The sequence below is a fragment of the Echeneis naucrates genome, chromosome 2 (genome assembly GCF_900963305.1).
Source record: "Echeneis naucrates chromosome 2, fEcheNa1.1, whole genome shotgun sequence".
Lineage (NCBI taxonomy): Eukaryota > Metazoa > Chordata > Actinopteri > Carangiformes > Echeneidae > Echeneis > Echeneis naucrates.
In genome coordinates this window covers 17,650,290-17,669,199 of record NC_042512.1, presented here as the reverse complement: position 1 = coordinate 17,669,199, position 18,910 = coordinate 17,650,290, and the positions used below count along the sequence as shown (strand labels likewise).

At 47.7% G+C, this 18,910-nt stretch overlaps 1 protein-coding gene across 1 annotated transcript in view; it reads left to right on the top strand.

Annotated features, from left to right (window-relative positions):
- Positions 1 to 17,182, top strand: part of raph1b (Ras association (RalGDS/AF-6) and pleckstrin homology domains 1b) — a 40,260-nt gene extending 23,078 nt beyond the window's left edge. Inside the window, exons 3-18 of the mRNA XM_029523393.1 lie at positions 1,382 to 1,501; positions 1,827 to 1,932; positions 2,033 to 2,224; positions 2,582 to 3,006; positions 3,713 to 3,799; positions 4,291 to 4,365; positions 7,705 to 7,782; positions 9,248 to 9,407; positions 9,733 to 9,854; positions 10,202 to 10,267; positions 10,353 to 10,496; positions 10,931 to 11,041; positions 11,187 to 11,285; positions 11,391 to 11,511; positions 11,610 to 11,746; positions 11,827 to 17,182. Of these exons, the coding sequence (XP_029379253.1) occupies positions 1,382 to 1,501; positions 1,827 to 1,932; positions 2,033 to 2,224; positions 2,582 to 3,006; positions 3,713 to 3,799; positions 4,291 to 4,365; positions 7,705 to 7,782; positions 9,248 to 9,407; positions 9,733 to 9,854; positions 10,202 to 10,267; positions 10,353 to 10,496; positions 10,931 to 11,041; positions 11,187 to 11,285; positions 11,391 to 11,511; positions 11,610 to 11,746; positions 11,827 to 14,874 (5,091 nt within the window). The 3' untranslated portion in view covers positions 14,875 to 17,182. The remainder of the gene's footprint in view (positions 1 to 1,381; positions 1,502 to 1,826; positions 1,933 to 2,032; positions 2,225 to 2,581; positions 3,007 to 3,712; positions 3,800 to 4,290; positions 4,366 to 7,704; positions 7,783 to 9,247; positions 9,408 to 9,732; positions 9,855 to 10,201; positions 10,268 to 10,352; positions 10,497 to 10,930; positions 11,042 to 11,186; positions 11,286 to 11,390; positions 11,512 to 11,609; positions 11,747 to 11,826) is intronic.
- The last annotated feature ends 1,728 nt before the right edge of the window (positions 17,183 to 18,910 follow it).

Here is an 18,910-nt window from a genome sequence, read left to right as displayed (position 1 = left end):
CACAAAGCATGTTGAGCCACATGGACACATTTCACTAGATCAAACGAACCGGGGTGGACAGAACCAACAGGGTTAATCCTGGTTTGGTTCGTTCCCCTCTTGTGACTGACACCATGCACTGTGACTAACAGGAGGGCATGACACCCCCTGTAAACATCAATGGGATTACCCAGGAATATTCCATCTGTATCGGACTGTATGGAAAGCACGAGAAGAGTGGCCTGTCTCATTTGGTTTATTGATCTGTTCTCAGAAGATGGAATGATTCTGCTGCAGTGTGTGTGAGGATGGCAGGGAGCAGCAGGCCGCGGACCTTCTGTTTGACGCACATATGGCCAGATAAGACAACATTCCTCCTCCCAGCATACTGGCATGTGTGGGGGTTTATTCGTTCTCCAGGTTGGGTAATATCAGGCTGTCTAAACACTTTGGCTGCCCACCTGACCTAGAAATGATAAGAAGGCAACAAGGCCATCGTCATTTGTTTCACATTGCAGAATGGGGTCATTTTCGGTCTCCTCTTGGTTCAGCCCATATTCATAAAATGTGTTTTCATTCAGTTTTTGGAGAGTCCTTGTAAACGCTGGATCTTGTTTGATTGCAGGCCACTTCATTTTAAACGAGTCCTGGAAGGTTGATTACATTAAAATATGTTGCCATTAGAATGTGTGCGAATGTGAATTTGGTTTGAATGCAGGGAAATGTTTCCCAAAGATCTGGCAGTTTTCAGCAGATGAAATATATCCAGTAAAAAAAAAAAAAAAAAAAAAACTCCCCTCTTTGGAAAATGTCAATATTAAGATGCTTTCCAGATCCCATCACCTGCTCTGTTGCATTAGCAGATATGAGCTGCTGGAATTGAGCCAACAGTTGCATGACTGCATTTTTATTGCGGCTCCAACTCTTTCATTCGTGTCCACTGGAGGGCGCCATTTCATCACCTTTGACATCACAGCTGGGCTCCAACAGCCAGCCTGTCGTGCCTTCCTCCACTCACACTGGGCCATGTAGCCACGAAGGCCACCTGCCAACGATCGGCAGGGCTTGGCGGTGTGTCCTCCATGCTGAAGTGATTCGCTCGATGTGATGCTGCTTCAGCTCCCTCAGCTGAGAGCAGAGATGCTGGGTGTGTCAGCGGTGAACAGTACACTCCACACTACAGGGCACACCACCGATCACACCGCAAAGGGTGCCCGCTAGGGGTCCACGAGCGGTTGTCATGGTAACAGGCAATGAGGTTGGCATGAGCTGAAGGTTTTTTTTTTGTCTTTCTTTCCTCTTTCAGATCACTCCTGCTAACTGGATGTGAATTTGAAAAATCGTAGGACTCATTCTCATTTGCTGTCCTCTGTGTGGTTTTTGTTTGTGTGTGTGTGTGTAGATGGAGCAGGTGTCAGATGATGAGTTGGACCATGGAGCCGAGGAGGACAGTGATAAGGAAGACCAGGACCTTGACAAGATGTTTGGAGCCTGGCTGGGAGAGCTGGACAAGCTCACACAGGTTAACGTGACACATAACGCACATCCACAGTCAAAGTAATGGCGGTTGGTTCCGCTGAAACAGGTAGAGAGGCACGGGGAAAGGAAGGGGCTGTAACCATAGCAACCTGAACACTGCTAATCCTGTCTCCCTATACTGTATCCTAGCAACTCCCCTCCTACCAACACTGTGTGTGTGTGTGTGTGTGTGAGAGAGAGAGCTGTGCAGACAGACGTGGTTGCTTAGATCCTTCGGTTTGACTGTAATGTCAGAATATGTGCTGTTTTTTATGTTTTTTTTTCCGCACCTCAAATATTTCCTGTTTGCATGTGCTTGTGCTCTGCAGAGTCTGGATGACGGCAGGCCACAGAAAGCACTGCAGAAGCCTCCTCTCAGGCAGGAGACAAACATGGCCAACTTCTCCTACCGCTTCTCGATGTACAACATAAACGGTAGTATGAGGCAGATCAGACATAAGAGAAGTGGAATCATCCCCTCTGCCGTGTCCTCTCTCTCTGATCTCCCCCTGTCCTTTATCTTTGCTCCCTCCAGAGGCCTTGAACCAGGGAGACACTGTCGACCTCGACGCCCTGATGGCCGACCTGTGCTCAATAGAGCAGGAGCTCAATACAATTTCCAGACCAAACTCCACCTCTCGGGGCCAGAGCAAAGGCCAGCGGGCCCCTGGAGGGCGTAGTGCTAGTGCCAAGCATACAGGCACCAGTGGAGGGGGGAGCAGTGGAGGTAGTCTCACCGATGAATGCGTATTCATAATGTAGTGTTTTAACATTAATACAATAATTGCAGCATCAATCATCGTGAATAAGGCTTCATAAAAATCCACATTGTTGGCCTGGGATAGTGTTTGGATGGAGAAGAATATCATTCAGATTGTCTGCAGATCAGGAGGTTTAAAAATGTGACACGTAGCAGTCGAAATCCAAACGGGACGTGTAATGAATGTTGTCAGACATTAAGAGATGAGTTCCATTTCTAAAAAAGCATTATATATGGATCATATTTTATTTAAAATGGAGTCTGTGCATGCAGAGATGTTTCCTCTCCAGCTGAGCTGTGCTGAAACTTTGAACACGCCAACAGGAAGCACCAGCAGCAGCACCCGGGCATCACCAGCCAACACAGTGCGAGGTGGCAGCGCCAACACTCGCCCCGCGGCCTCCAACATTTCTCTGGACGACATCACCTCTCAGCTGGAGAAAGCGTCTCTCAGCATGGATGAGGCAGCTCGCCAAACATCCTCTTCTTCCTCCTCTTCATCTTCTTTCTCCTCCACCACACTCCGACGGCCCTCGTCTGGGTCGTCTGGTGGAGGGCAGCACCGCCGGACGGGCTCAGTGGGCGCTGTCAGCGAACAGGAAGCTCAGTCCCAGCGGTCCAGCGTGAATTCAGCATGTGCCTCAGCGTCCAGCATGGACTCCCTGGACATTGATAAAGTGATGCCGGCAGGAGAGGTGGAGGCCCAGAGCAGCCCGAGCACACAAGCACAAAATCAGACCAGCACTGAGGTATGACCTCCACTGAAGTACACAAAAACACTGATACAAACACACAAAGGAGGCAAACGTAGTGTATCAGATAATGAGAATGAGTGTGTTGGCGGCACTTTGTGGAAGATGTGTGTGTTTCCATGTGCACTGGTAAGTGAAATCTGTGTTTATGAGGCCATCATTTGGATTTTCTAATAAAATCCAAATCCTTCATTTGCTGAAATGACGTCAGTCCAGCTGTGATCCTGCATGTTTAACCACACAGCATGAGGTTTGGATGAAACTGCATGCATGAAGTGTACTGCAAGTCAATCCAGAACACGGCCTGTGTGTTGCACACTGGATTGTGTGTTCATGAACACATTGTAATCCCCTGTTAGTCTTCTAAGTGTGACTTGGATTACAATGTCAGCATCCATCACTCCTGAATTTCTTGGTTCATACACCAAACATCTTGGCTCATTAACCAAAGCAAAAATCTTCCCTAAAGTATATTTGTTGAACTTGTTTTAGTGGTGTAGGCGTAAGCAAATATACTGTACATAAACAGATGAATGTTTATGGGCCATCAGAGGAGAAAGGAGAGCAATGTGTTGTTAACACCGTGTGTATTGCATCTGGCCTGTCCCCTCTGCATGTGTTCATATTAACAGTGTTTGCATCCTTTCCTATATCTGTGCTGTCTGTCCACACACACCTTGCCTTCACCTCCTGATTTTCCCAGCATGTCACACTACGACGGGCCCATGGTAAGCCCTCCAGACGGCAGCTTGACTTCACCTCGCATGAGGATGAAGTGGACCGGGCCACTGTAAGTGCATGTGTGTGAGCTTGCATGTGTGCATGCATGTGTATAGGGCTGCACAGTTAGTGATTTTTATGCTGGAATTTTTGCAGGAAGACCGATAACCAGCTGACATTTTAGCTTTAGCATGCAGCATAACAAGTGTGTCACGATTGTGTGTGTGTGTGTGTGTGTGTGTGTGTGTAAGGAAGAATGTACAGATTAGCATAAAGTTCACACACTCCAGTCTGTTTCAGTCGTGTTCATATTGACAGTATCTGTCACAATCATGGCTTCTTTCCCCACAGCTGCAGCTAATGACAACCACAACTGCTGAGCGCTCCTTTTATGGAGCCTTCTCTCGCTTCCACGCTCCTTTTATACAAAAAAAGATCAAAACACCTGCAATTAATAAGCCTCCAAGAATCATCTGGCACTGACTTCTCTATATTTTGTCTCTTCCTCTGCTCTCTCTTTTTATTTTTATTTTTTTATCTCCCCTTCTCTCTTCACCCAAGCACTCCTATCTGGACCGAGAAACCTCACTCATTCTGAAAAGTATAGCTGGAAAACCTTCTCACCTCCTGACCAAGGTGACTTCCTCATACACTTGCTTCTCTGTTTATTTGTCTATATTTATTCTTTTGCTTTCCGTCTTCTGCTTTGCATGTCTTTCGCTGGAAAAAAAAATCCATCTTGGTGACACTGTTGAAACACAGATTCTTGAAATCAGATTGAATAATTTGAAGAAAACACTCAAAGCCAACAAGGGGATGTCACCACGCCCTCCCCCGGGGGCTTTGCTCTCTCCAAAAGTATTGAGGCAAGTTTAACCTCATGAAAGAATAAACAAAGGTAATTAAAGTTCATATATCCAACAGTGGATTTTTCCCTACATGCTTCCACATTTCTCTTTGTCTGCCTTGTATCCTTCTGACTGTGAATCTCTACTGTCTTTCTCTGCGCAGCTGGCTTTTGATTTGAACTGTCTTTATTTAGAAAGGAAATGCGATTTATTATCATTAGATCTGTTACCACTGATCAATTAATTGATTATTCAATGGATAATAGTGTAATTGGGTGCAATTTTGAACTGATTAGCTACATATTCCACTTCACTGTGGAAAGTAGTTTGCCCCAAAAAATGAGACTTCACATGTTGAGGTCTTCTTTAGCAGATGGAGTTTGAGTTCAGGCATTTTCTTCTCCATCCTTTCTCAACAGTTTTCGACTAAATGATTCAATTAATTGATCATTAAATAATAGTTGGTTGTTGTGTGCCATGCTTGAATGTGTATTAAAGTGGCAAATATATACAATTAGTTCTGCAGGTTTTATTTAAAGGGAATTCTTTGCTATCCCATGCTGGTACAGGCACAAGACAATAAAATGTAGTTTTGATAAAGTACGTTAAACCTCCTGGCAGCTGTCAGCTTTCTCAGCAAGTGTATTGTTCGCAGCCTTTGGCTTCGAAGCGAATCTTATGCCGATCAGATGTGTGCAGATTTGTTGGCTGCTGTTTGATTTATCCCACCATCACTACACAACATGTAGCCAAGCGCACAGTGACAGCAGCCAAGGTCCAGGCATCCCTCAATCCATAAGAGATTTGATAATCGAACAGATTTTGCTCATTATGAGACCAATCAGGAATGATTGTAATTTTAGATAGGACAAAGGTCGAGAAGACTGTTTGGAAAGACCTCACAACAAACACATGTAAGAGACGGGCGTCAATTTCTTTCTTAAATCCTTTCAGTTATTTGAATGTCTAATCAAAGTGAGGCTGGCTGACTCCTCCAGAAATATCCACGATTTATCTGCGCTCAAAAATTTCAGCCAAAATCTTTCCATTGCAGTTTCCCTTTGTGTTGGAAAACAGTGGAATTAGTCCAATGTTTCAAGGCTGTTCGTTTCTGGCATCCGAGCTCAGCCTCTCCGTGTATGCAGAAAGCTTTCGAGTCGTTTCAGGAAGGGAGAGGATGGACAGCCTGCGGTGTTCAGGCCGGGAGAGTTTATGTGTTAGTGTTGCACTTTTCACCAGAGAGTGTGAGAGGCCGAGCTGCTATCGCCTCCACTCAACTCACAAAAATCTCTCCCTCTCCTCGCTTGCAAATCCGAATGCTGAATGAGCGCGGGATGTTTGGTGGGAGAGAGTGGGAAGACATCAAAGGGAGATGGAGCCAAGATTTTAATTTTTTTTTTCCAGGCTTGGCAGAAGAGCCTTTTAAAATTGGCTCTGGTGTGGCTGAGAGAAACGGCCGTGGAATAGGAAGCAGACTAATGTTTAATCGAGAAAACGGTGTAGGTGTCATGTGGAGAGGGAATAATGAAGGGAAGAGCAAGACGCTGACATTTCTGGGGCTAAACCTACGGGGTGACTCAGATTGACTCTGCGCTGTAGTCTGCACGACCCCCATGACCTCTGTTTCTCACACTCGGCTGGCTAAAAGCCCATCGCTGTGTGCCGGCCAAACGCAGTGTTGGCTTTTATAGCGTTAATGTGTTTGTGCTCTGGAGCTGCTCATGTGGAAAAGATAGTCTGGGTCAATGGGGGGGGGGGGTGGTGGTGGTTGGGGTTGGGGTAGTTTCTCGAGATAAGAGGCTTGCCACCCCCTTTTCTTGAACCACACATGCCCGTGTCGACACACACAACTTCAAATATACAACACCGCGGATTCTCATTGACCCAAAAATCTACACTTCGTCCTTGTCACTGTAGTTTAGCTCCGGGGGCCAATGTCAGTCACGCTCCCGCCCCCTTGCCCTTGTCCTGACTGGCTCAAAGGTACGGGGTCTTGCAAATGGAGCTCCCTGATTGGCCGAGCCGCCGTTCTAATGTTTTTGTGGGGATTATGCTCTATCGATTGGGCACGCTCCCAAACCTCTGCATCTATTCTAGAGGGAGGGGAAGAGAATGATGGAGGGGGAGGAAGACAGAGGGGAGGAAGCAGGAAGCGAGGGCGGGAGGGGAGAAGGGGGAGGGGCATCGTCTTCCCTACTGTCTCACTTTGGGTTTTAGTCAAGTTGTGCGGCTCGTATGATGCACGTCTGCGTGCCAATGAACCTGCGCTGTCACCAGATTGACCCCAGGATGTGGATGCAGGACTGAATTTCTTCTCCCGATGATCATGGTGGAATAACTTTTTGAAAGCAGTAGCTTGAGGTGGAAATGTACGCTGCTATATTTATATTTTTTACATTTCTTTTGCTTTTTTGAATTTTTGTTTCAATCTTGCGATGTAAAACCAACCGAGGACGAACCTGTTTTCGTCCCGCTGTATCAATTATGGACGCGTTTGGATATTTCCTAAATGTTTTCCCCCCTTTTTAATATGATCCCTGCTGGAGATCAGTTTCTTTGTGCAGGGCGCAGACTGTTTCTGAAGTGATCCTGCTCTCGGTCGCAGGCTCTCGCCCTTCGGGGATCTTCTACTATTGTTGCCGTTCTGCTGTAAGAGCGTGATCAAAGGAAACGGCTGCTGCTCCATATGAATCCAATATGGAACCGTAAATGGAGCACCATATTTGAGGGGACACACCAGACCTGTGTCACAATAGCGGCGATTTAGCATCACATTCTTTTGTGCTTGATCGTATAGTCACATACCGGTGATAAAACACAATCACATACACACTTGCGAGCAAAAAGCAACCTGCACGATGGAGGTGATGGCGTCCTGTTGGAGAGGGCAGGTAAGCTTCCTGAAGGAAAATTAGACGCCATGTGCCACCATTCCCGAGGCTTGTGCATTGCTTATTATTTAATGAAGTTGCGCGTGTGTACAGAATGTTTTATTCCTGCCACAGGAATGATGATAGACGTGTGTGAAGGGGCTGAGGCAAGGCTGTGCAATCAAAAACACTGTTTTTTTTTGTGGGGGTTGTGTGAATGGCAGCTGTATTAATGGTGGTCTTGTGTGTCCATTTAGGAGGAGCAAGCTGCCAAACTGAAGGCAGAGAAGATCCGAGTTGCCCTGGAAAAAATCAAGGAGGCACAGATCAAAAAGGTTGGACCCCCTCTGTCCTTTGTACACACACACACACACACACACACACTGACCGACTCACTTTCTCTTTTAAAGCCAATCAGACTCCTATAGTAATTGCTGTCTTGTCATATTCACTGCACACTGTATTTCTTTGTGAACTTCATTCACAAAGAGAGGCAGTGAAGCGCAGAGAAATTGGGTCATTGCAGCGTTTGATTGTGTGTGTGTGTGTGTCTGCTGGGGAGCGAGCAAGAATTCAGACAGAGGCTTCAGAGAAAGATGCAGTATATGTGTGTGTTGGGAGACAATGCAGACGCGGTTTGCAGAAGACGTCTCACTTACCCCCATGCAACCAAACAAGTGCTGCTTTTCAGTGCACAACTGGGGCACCTTGCTCCATTGAAACTGTGAAGGCAGCACGGGACGCCACAGGCAGGCCATTTTTATCAGTGTTTCTGCCACTCAATGAACTGTCTCTGTGGCTGAGAGCGAGGCCATTTGGCAGGATGATTTGGCTTTTACATGCAATGAAAAGGGCTTCAACAAACAGTGTTAGACTTCACTCTGCCAACTGAATAGTGTATGACAAGATAAAGGGTGCTGGGACAGCTGGGAAAATGTCATGTGCTAAATTATTAGCGTCGTGCTTGTTCGCATTTTAAGTAAACAACTGTGCCTTCACCATTGACTATATTTTGGATTTATAAGATTGAAACACTTTCGTAGGATTCAGAACTTTCTCATTTGGATTTTCTGCCCCTCTTTTATTATTCTGTTTTATGCAGCTCTCTTTTTTTCTGCCAGACGGGGGATTTTAGGGGTTTCTCCTGCGAGAAATGTAGGTCAGACTCCCCACGTCTGAGTCTCAGAGTTCCCTCAGTATTCCTATTTGTCCCTGTCTTTATTCAATCAGGCCAAGGAATTGAAGGCTTAATTTGATTTCACACCAGGATTTGTCTAATATGGGCTGTGATTGTGTGAGGCTGGAGTTGGCACGAGTGTTTGTCACGTTCAGCTTAGTTTAAACTCGCTTGTTCTGGAGGACTTTAGTTCGCCTGACGATGAAAAGCCTTTTGTAGATTATTGGACTTCAGTAGCCCCAATATGTGTGAAAATGTGGCTGTTACAGTGACCCATAAATAGTTAGAAGTATTTAAAACAAGCTTTACAAACACATGACAAGATCTAATCCTTCCAATACATTGAAGTCGCCCACACAGTGCCGGTGGTTTGAAAAGAAGTGGACTGTTCCTGCAGTAAAATATATTCACATTAAATGAGTGCAAATTGTTCCCCAGAGGCTTTTAAAGAAGTATCCAGAGAAATATGTTGTCTGCCAAGTGGGTAATATCAGTTCATCATTTAAAGCAGCTCCCTTACCTACTTGTCTTGATGCTGAACCGTAGAAAGTACCTGAGAAATAAAGACTAATAAAGTGATAATTATAACAGAGAAACATTCTCCTTTGCCTCTGCTTTCTCAGCTGGTGATCAGGGTTCATATGTCGGATGAGAGCTCCAAGACCATGATGGTGGACGAGCGGCAGACAGTCAGGCAGGTGCTGGACAGCCTGCTGGATAAGTCACACTGTGGCTACAGCCCTGACTGGTCTCTGGTGGAAACCATCACCGAGCTGCAGATGGGTAAGGGAGGGGCTGCTCACCTGAGTCAACTAAACATTGTTTATGGTTTCCTTTCGTCTGCACCGTGAGCAGGTGGATTTTTTTTAATGCACCAAGTGTCGGGGCAATGTAAACGATGTAGGTGACAAACGTGGACTGTGTTATAATTATGTGTGATCTAAAGTAGCCGCTTCAGGCTATTTGTGTGCCATTTGAGGCTTACAGTTAAAGATTCTGTAAGCAGGAGGATATTAAGTGAAGATCTGCAGGTCAGCAAGAAAACTGCATATCTTGCATGATATTGTCACACAAATCCTCTCTCCTCTTACCTTTGGCTTTCCCCTAGAGCGTATTTTTGAAGATCATGAGAACTTGGTGGAGAATCTGTTGAACTGGACCCGGGACAGCCACAACAAACTCATGTTCATTGAACGCATTGAGAAATATGCTCTTTTCAAGAACCCTCAGGTGAAAAAGCCATTTCTTTTCCGCGAACACACGCGCACACAGCAGAGTGAAGACAGATCATCTTCTGTACATTCTCAGTCGCTGCCCCTGAAAGTGTGTAAACGCTGAACTCATCTGCTGTATACACAAACACATTGTTTATGCATGCTCAGCGACTGCACAGCCCAGAGAGCTGGAAGTAGGTCAAAGCTCCAAAGAGAGTCAAGGTGAATAAATTATTTAACATAAGATGCGGTGAGTCGCTGACTTTATGCCCCCCCCTCCCCCCCAGGTCTCCACTCCCCCCCAGGTCTCCACTCCCCTCTCTGTCCTCTATTCACATCACTGTTCTTCACGTTCATTTCCAGAACTACTTGTTGGGGCGAAAGGAGACATCAGAAATGGCTGACAGGAACAAAGAGGCTCTATTAGAGGTACTGTTTAATTTTTAGAAGAAAACTGGAGGAATAATCACTCAAGCTCAACTTTAACATTAATTTGTGTGTGTGTATCCTTCAGGAGTGTTTCTGTGGGGGCTCAGTGTCTGTGCCAGAGATCGAGGGCATCCTGTGGCTGAAGGAGGATGGGAAGAAGTCGTGGAAGAAGCGTTACTTCCTCCTCAGAGCGTCGGGGATCTATTACGTTCCAAAAGGCAAAGCCAAGGTTGGTGAGGCTTGGGGGGGGGGGGGGGGGGGGTGATGTAGACAGACAGTCATGCTGCTCTGTCACTACAAAGATCGAAAACACAGATGTGGTTTGGGTGATGAAAACCAGATTCACACAGTCTGATCTGTGGTATTTCCTGTTTTGGGCCTGAACACTTTGAGCGCAACCGATACCAAAGATTTACTGCAGACACGTGCTGTATTCGTAGCACCCTCATCCTCCAGAGATTTTTTGCAGTGTCTTCACTGACATCAGTAGTTGCGTTTCCGTGTTTAAATCCCAAACGTGTCGGCAGAAGCTCAGACACAGAGTAAAGAGTTGTACTTTTAATTTGGATCGACGTAATTCTTGTGGTGTCACAGACAACATGTTGGCCCTAATCAGCCGTGTACGCGTACGTCCTCTTACCTCCCATGTCTTCCTCCCTGCAGGCCTCCAGGGATCTTGTGTGCTTCCTGCAGCTGGACCATGTTAACGTATATTACGGACAGGACTACCGCAGCAAATACAAGGCTCCTACTGACTACTGCCTGGCCCTGAAGGTGACGGCGAAATAGTGACAAACGAAAAGAAGCGTAGAAAATAGCAGCTGCCATATTGGCTGAGAACGAACTGTGTGGTTTTTCTCACCATTTTTCACGGTCTCCTACATCACATGTTAAAATGTGTATTTATTTCTCTTTGCAGCATCCCCAAATCCAGAAGAAGTCCCAGTACATCAAGTATCTGTGCTGTGATGACGTCAGGACGCTGCACCAGTGGGTGAACGGGATTCGGATCGCCAAGGTAGGTCGAAACCTGAGCTGCTCCTTCAATATGTCAGAAACACAGAAGAGCCGTGATCTTCATTCATTTTATACCCCCCCCCCCTCCCTTTGTGTTTGTTTGTAGTATGGAAAGCAGCTTTATGGAAACTACCAGGAAGCCATGAAGCGGACAGAGGCGGCGTATGATTGGTCGTCTTTGTCAACCTCCAGCATCCGATCGGGCTCCAGCTCTGCCAGCATCCCCGGTTCGGCCTAATTCTTCAGTCTACACGTTTTAATGGTTTGACATTGTGAAGTATATCCAGTCTTTCAGAAAGGCTGACCGTCATCTGTCTCCTCCCAGAGTCTCAGTCGAATCATTCAGGCCATTCGGACAGCGGTGTGGACACAGGCTCCTCTCATGGCCGGTCCCAGAGCGTGGTGAGCTCCATTTTCTCCGAGGCCTGGAAGAGAGGAACCCAGATCGAGGAAAACACGAAGGTACTCCAAACGGCCTGTTGTGTGGATTGAAGAAAACGTCTTTCACTTCTCTGAGCTGACACACCGTCTCTTTTTTTCAGCAGATGAGAATGGAGGCGTCCAGGGGGGCCACCCTACCACACGCCTCCCACAGCAGCCGGCATCACAGCCAGCATTCAGTCGACCACGCCACCCTGACACCATCTCCCCAGCCCCCACCACAGCCTCAACACCCATCGGTGCACCCCCAGACACCGACCCAGCCCCCCCAGCCTCAGTCTCCTCAGCAGATCCCACAGCCACCGCCCCAGTCACCTCAGCGCCCACAGCAGCCTCCTCAGTCTCCACAGCAGCAGACACAGACCATCAGCGGCTACAACCACATGCCCCCCCCACCGCAGCAGCAGCCGCCGCAGCCGCCGCCACAGACTATCAGCAACTACAACCACATGCCCCCCCCACCGCAGCAGCAGCTGCCGCAGCCGCCGCCACAGACTATCAGCAACTACAACCACATGCCCCCCCCACCGCAGCAGCAGCCGCTGCAGCCGCCGCCACAGACTATCAGCGGCTACAACCACATGCCCCCCCCACCGCAGCAGCAGCCGCCGCAGCCGCCGCCACAGACTATCAGCGGCTACAACCACATGCCCCCCCCACCGCAGCAGCAGCCGCCGCCACAGACTATCAGCAGCTACAACCACATGCCTCCCCCACCGCAGCAGCAGCCGCCGCAGCAGCCGCCGCAGCAGCAACAGCCACCACCACAGACCATCAGCGGCTACAACCACATGCCCCCCCCACCGCAGCAGCCGCCACCACAGACCATCAGCGGCTACAACCACATGCCCCCCCCACCGCAGCAGCCGCCACCACAGACCATCAGCAGCTACAACCACATGCCCCCCCCACCACAGCAGCCGCCACCACAGACCATCAGTGGCTACAACCACGTGCCACCCCCACAGCAGCAGCTAGCTCCTCCTCCCCCACCTCCTCCTCCACCGCCGCCTCCTCCTCCACCCCCTGTTCAAATGGTGTCACACCACTCACCAGCTCCCACCATGTACAAGTACAGCACCATCACCAGGCTGCAGAACCAGAAGGCCTCGCAGGCTGCCAACCACCACAAGCTGCCCAGTCACCTCCTTGTTAAGGCTCACCAAGTTCTGCCCCCGGCTCCGACACCACCTGCGGCTCAAGTGTCCGTCAAACCAAATGTCAATCATATTGCTGCAAGAACTAATGTCCCACCTCCACCTCCTCCCCCTCCTCCACCATCCATGCCAACTCCTGGGTCAGCCATGGCGGTGTTGAAGCTAGGCCCCCCCAGCCCAGCCACCCCACCTGCCTTTATTCCTCCTCCCCCAGGACTTCCATTTGCTTCACAGGCCAATGGATTAGCATTTCCTCCACCTCCTCCTCCCCCTCCACCCCCACCTGCACCAGCTCCTATGAGCCAGCCTGCTTACCCCAACGGGCTGAAGCAGGCACTGAAGGAGAGATTTCCCAGCCCGCCACGAGATCTCCTGCCTCCAAATGGAGACCTGGAGGAGTCTCCACCACCTGCTCCTGCCCCTCCGCCCCCACCTCCTCTACCTCCACCCCCACCACCTCCTCCTCCTCCTCCCCAGCAGTTCCCAGTGCAGACCCAGTTCCCCCCGCCTCCTGCACCACCACCAGCACCACCCAAAACCTTCTCACCAGGTTTTGTGCCTCACACTGCACCCAAGCCCGTGTCACCTGTTGCTCCATTCCCCCCTGCACCACCCCCTGCTACGTTAGAGGGCCCAACCCCACCACCACCCCCACCTCCACCTGCAGCCCTCAAGAAACAGTTCAGCCTCCAGGCAGGCCACACATCCAGCCACCCCCCTCCAACCTTGCCTAAGCAACACAGCCTGTCTAAACCACCACCCATTTCCACGGGAGCCCCTCCCACCATGTCTTTGGTGAAACAAATAGCCAGTCAGTTTCCAGGAGCATCATCATCCCAAGTAGCCAATCACATAGAGAACCCCAAGGTCCCCCTCTCCCCACCTGCAGTCAAGACCAAACCAAAATGGCAGCCTGGGGGTGGCCAGCAGCTTCAGTCTGCAGAGTTCCCTCCTCCACCTCCAGATAGCAACACTAGCTTCCCCGCTCCACCTCCTCCTCCTCCGCCGCCTCCCCCAGCACCTGCCATGGGCCCGACTCCGCCTCCCCCTCCCCTCCCACCTGGAAACCTGGGCTCCGCCGTAATGAAGTCCCCCCCTGGCTCCTCCAGTAATCTGGGAGGCAAGAAACCACCTCCCACCCCACAGAGGAACTCCAGCATGAAGGCTAACGCCTCCTATGAGGAGTCCAGGAGGAACTTACTCAGCAAGTTTGCCCCCCAGAGCAGCACCTCTCCTTCCTTCCCATGTCCCGCCCCCTCATCTACTGGATCACCTTCGAAGGACAATTCAGCTGGACCCCCCGCTCCCCCAAAACCAGGCAAGCTTAACCTGGCCAACCTGCCTTTGGCGCTCCAGGCTAAAGTGAGCCAGGTGAAGCAGTCTGGTGGTGACTTCCCTTCCCCACCACCTGACTGCGCCTACTTCCCACCTCCTCCAGCAGCCTCTGAGCTCTTCCCTCCTCCTCCACTTCCTGGTAGTGATGCCCATAACGGAGGACCTCCAAGGGTAGCTGTGGTAAACCCCCAGCCCCAGGCTCCCCCTCCTCCACCACCCATCTCCCTTGTTAGCAACTCAACATGGGGAAAGAGCTCACTGAAAAAGACTCCTCCGCCCACACTCGCCCGACGTAGTAACACCACCCCGGAGCCCCCTCCTCTCTCCCCACCTCCACCCACCTCCCTGAAGGGCAGCTCAGGCCAGCCCAATTTCTTGGAGGATCTCAACCGGACGCTGAAGCGAAAGTCGGTGGGTCGACAGGGTTCCCTCAACTCTGCCGGCCTCTCGGGCAAGTTGGACCCTGCGGGGACCATGGACGACATGGCGCTGCCGCCGCCACCCCCCGAGCTGCTGCTGGACCAGGGAAAGCAGAGCAACGGAGGAAATGGTGGCTACATGTCCGGAAACATCTCAGGCTATGCAACACTACGACGAGGTCCCCCACCTGCACCACCAAAGCGGGGGGACGCCACCAAACTTACTGGAGAGTGTTGAACTTGGAGAACGGGACGTACTGAAGATGGATGGAAAGACAGGAAAGAATATATGGAGCAAATTCCTGGAGTTCTTCTGTCGTTTTGGGATCACAGTGATTAAATAGATGACTGTGTATATACTAAAACCCAAACCAGACTGTGGTCAATTCGTGTTTGCCAATTATCGCATTTTTTAAACATGCTTGGCATGCTGGATTTGTGGGGTTTGCTGTTCTGGGACAGTTTATCCTGGTCTGGTAAACTCCACCCACCCATCCAGTTCGCCAAGCAGATATGTTATGAAAAGAGTTGAGCAAATATTACTGGAACCAGGTCTGGCCCGAACCAGGCCAAAATATGTATCTGCTTTTTTGCCATAAGTTCATGCCACGTGCTGGAGACTAAAAAATGGAAACAAAAACACATCAGGATCTTTCTGCTTTGATACTGCATGGACCTCATGTAACAACGAGCTGTAAAACACAAAGCTGTTCTGGTGTGTGTGCATGTGTGAGAGAGAAACTGAGACTGAAGATGCATACATGCATTGTGTGCGTGCATGTATGTATGATTATATGGTGGCAAAGTAGTTAACCATCAGGAAAGGCCTTTGTGCAGCGGTTTGCTTTTATATGACATTATTTAATGATTGATAAATGGAAGGATTTTTTTACAAGTCTGTCTTTTCAAAGCTAGTCAACAAAGTCTAGAGAGGATCAAAACAATGGGGCACAATGGAATGTATATGGAAGGTGTATTCAATGAGTTGCACACATGACGTTAATGATTCAGTGGAACAAAAACACTCAACATCAGAAGCGAAAACCTTAAAATGTGTCGTCTCAAACATCTCTAGACTGTTTCACCACTTGGCAAATGCAAATCAGAAGGAAGCCTTATTCCCCAAGTCTTGCACAGAGGTCAAAGCAGAAAGGAGATTTCTTCCAAAGGCTCAGCAGAGTCCGGACTGTGCAACTGGAGAGAAACTACTTTTAATTTAATGCAAACTTATAATGGACTGTAAAATGGAGAGGCAGGCGTGTGGCGGTGTATCTTCGTGGACTGTGTGAGTTCCCTGTGCGTTGGCTTGATTTCTGGACCTTATCCTTCAGTTTGTATCTGTACAGTCGCAGCTGCTACTCCGTTACTGTCGGTCCCTGCCGCCTTCTTAAATCACATGGTATCACAATCCAGGAAAAAGAGAGTACAAAGCGGATTCAGCCATGTGATGCGAGTCCACCTTGTCCCCACAAGGTGGCCCCATTTAGAAATATACATTTGTCTGGTTAATGTACAGAGCATTAAATCATGTAGTCAATAACAGAAATGACCGGAATGGCATTAGGCTGAATGTTGCTTTCAACTTTGTGTGTCTATCGTATCTTGTTTCTTCATGGTGCCATGACTGCTTCAGGTATCTCTTGATTTCCTATCTAGTGAGTGGATCATGAAGGGTTTTCATTTCTAGCAACAATGCCTTCATTTTCAGGGTGCTAGTGCTAGTCCTTCAAGGAAACCATTCTCAACATGTCCTCATGCACCGGGATGACGTATCATCAATATTTCTCACCATTAAACTGGTTTTAAATTGGCTTTTTGTCTGGAAATGTGTGCTGTGGAATTGGTTTTTATGTGATTACAGTTGAGAGAAGATGATCAGATCATCTGAGACTGCCTCCAAATGAGGCCTGGCGAACACGCTACTCTTTTGTCCCACTCCAGCCACAGTCATGTGAATGCCACTTGGAAGCAGTGCACCATTTCTTATAAGTGAATATCATCATCCATAGCAGGATTGTTTGCTCCAGTACAGTATGTAAGTTATCGATGTGCTGATGTGAACACATGGGGCCAAATGAAATGAAGAAAAATGGTGGCAGATGGAGTAAACGTGTCCTCTTGCATATAAACTACAAATCACAATATAAATGTTGAAACCAGATGTCAGTGTGTCTTAGAGTCCTTATTTGTTCCAAATGATTTGATAAGTTGTAACTGGGAAGATGTTGGGCCTATTGGGAATTGACAGTAGCCACATTTTGTCAGTTCCAATCCAAAAGGTTGAAATGGGATCAGTTTTTGTTTGGTCAGTGGATCTTTCACTCCCTCTGGTGGTTGTATTCAGTGTTGCACTACATTTGGGGCAAACAGATGAAAATAGAAAAAGATAATCTGTTAATTATTACCCAAAATAGACTCAAACAATGGCAATTTTTAATAATGGCACTTTTTTCTGATCACCACCAAGGGGTTTTTCTGCAGAGCCCCTTTAAGGGTGAAGTAGGAAGAATATTTTTGGATCAATCTTTGCGTTGCTTCGCAATCTGATTTCTCCGTTATAACAGGTACTTTTGTCTTCAGATTAAATTTTCTTGTGAAGTTCCTTTTTGATGAAGGACTTGTTTGAACAAAACAAAAAAAACAAACAAAAAACTCTGTTCATGCATGGGTATTTAAATAAATATTCACGTAGGCGACCATCACCACAGTGCATTTGATTTGTAAGCGAGACTGTGGACAAAATAGAAAAAATAAATATCAGCAAATAAAGCTGCATTGTAAAAAAAACAAAGGGAAGTTAAAACAATAATGTGTTTTAGGAAACAGTTTTTAAATGCCTTCTTAGCAAAGTGTAATATTTCTGTCAGTGTCAAAGTTACCATGATTATCAAATGGCCAAACTACATCAATATAGTTTAAATTATAATTCATTCTCATGAAATAATGTTCATGTTCAAGATTTTAAAAATAAAGTTTAAAATAAACGTGAGTTGAGTTATTAAAATCGATTACTTGAAGAGTGGAAACAGGGACGGCTCTCGCTGTTTGTTGTCGTCACAGGTGTGCTGATTGCTAATTGCTGGCCCCGCCCCCACCTGCTGCCTACTTCAGCAGCACGTTTGGGTGAGGCCCCATTCAGAGGCAGGAGAACGAGGTACCAGCTAAATGGACTCATGCCTGGAAGCTGAACAGTGGAAATGACGTATATGTGTGTGTAGTCCTCCTCGTGATCAGCTCCTGCTGACTGTTGGTAGTCCCTGTTTTTGTGTCAAGAGAAGACACAAACCACAACCCCAGTGCATCTCCTTCATTCAGTCAACAATTGGTAGGTCACAGTTGCATCATACACTGTGTAAGATGTTCCTACACTACTAAGCTGGAACTGCAGTTTGTTTGTTTTACTAGATTTTTAAACTGTGGATGTTTGCTTTTTAGCTGAGCATGTCTCTCACCCTCTCTGTCTGCCTCTTCAGATAAATGGCCCCTGAAGAAAGCCAAGCTGGAGTAAAAGGGGACTGAAGAGTGGGATCTGTCTCACACTGGCTTTTGTCAAGCAGGCATAACTCAAATCACTAGAAACATTCAGTTTTAAAGTGCTTGGACTGTTTCCACTCTTCTGTTCCATCAGTGTTAATATATTCATTTAGGCTACTGGTGTTAATGGTTGTTTCTCTAATGTGAGGAATTGTTTGCCTAATTGGATATCAGCTGTGGCCATTTCTGATGTCAACCACCAGGTGAGTTCCTGATTGTCTCACTTCACTGCAGCTTGCAATTGTAAGTTAAGTGAAATCCATTATCAGACAGTTTGAGATACTGCAGGCATTTCATGAGAAACAAAACCCAATTCTGTTCATTTTGATGTCTTCTGTTCCACAGGAATTGTTCGCCCAATTGGATATCAGCTGAGGTGGCGGCCATTAAAGGTGATTTCTTCACTCTCAGTTCACTGCAGCATAGTAACTGAAAATGACTAACATCATTACTGACTCACTCAGGTGAGTAAAACTTTATCAACAAATGGATGACGGCTGGCTAGCATAGCATAAACACCCAACCTGGAGGAATTATGTTTAAGTTTTATTGATGTTCATTCTCTCCAGGCTTCAGCAAAAGAGCGCCGTCTCGTTTGGACCAATGCCTCTTCAGCCTTTTGGTGTTCTGGACTTGTATTGAAATGGTTCCTCAGCCATGTGTTGTGTTGGTGTTGAACTGTTGGCCTGCTGAACCAATGCTTGCTACAGACTGCTCTTCATTTAAAAACAAACAAAAAA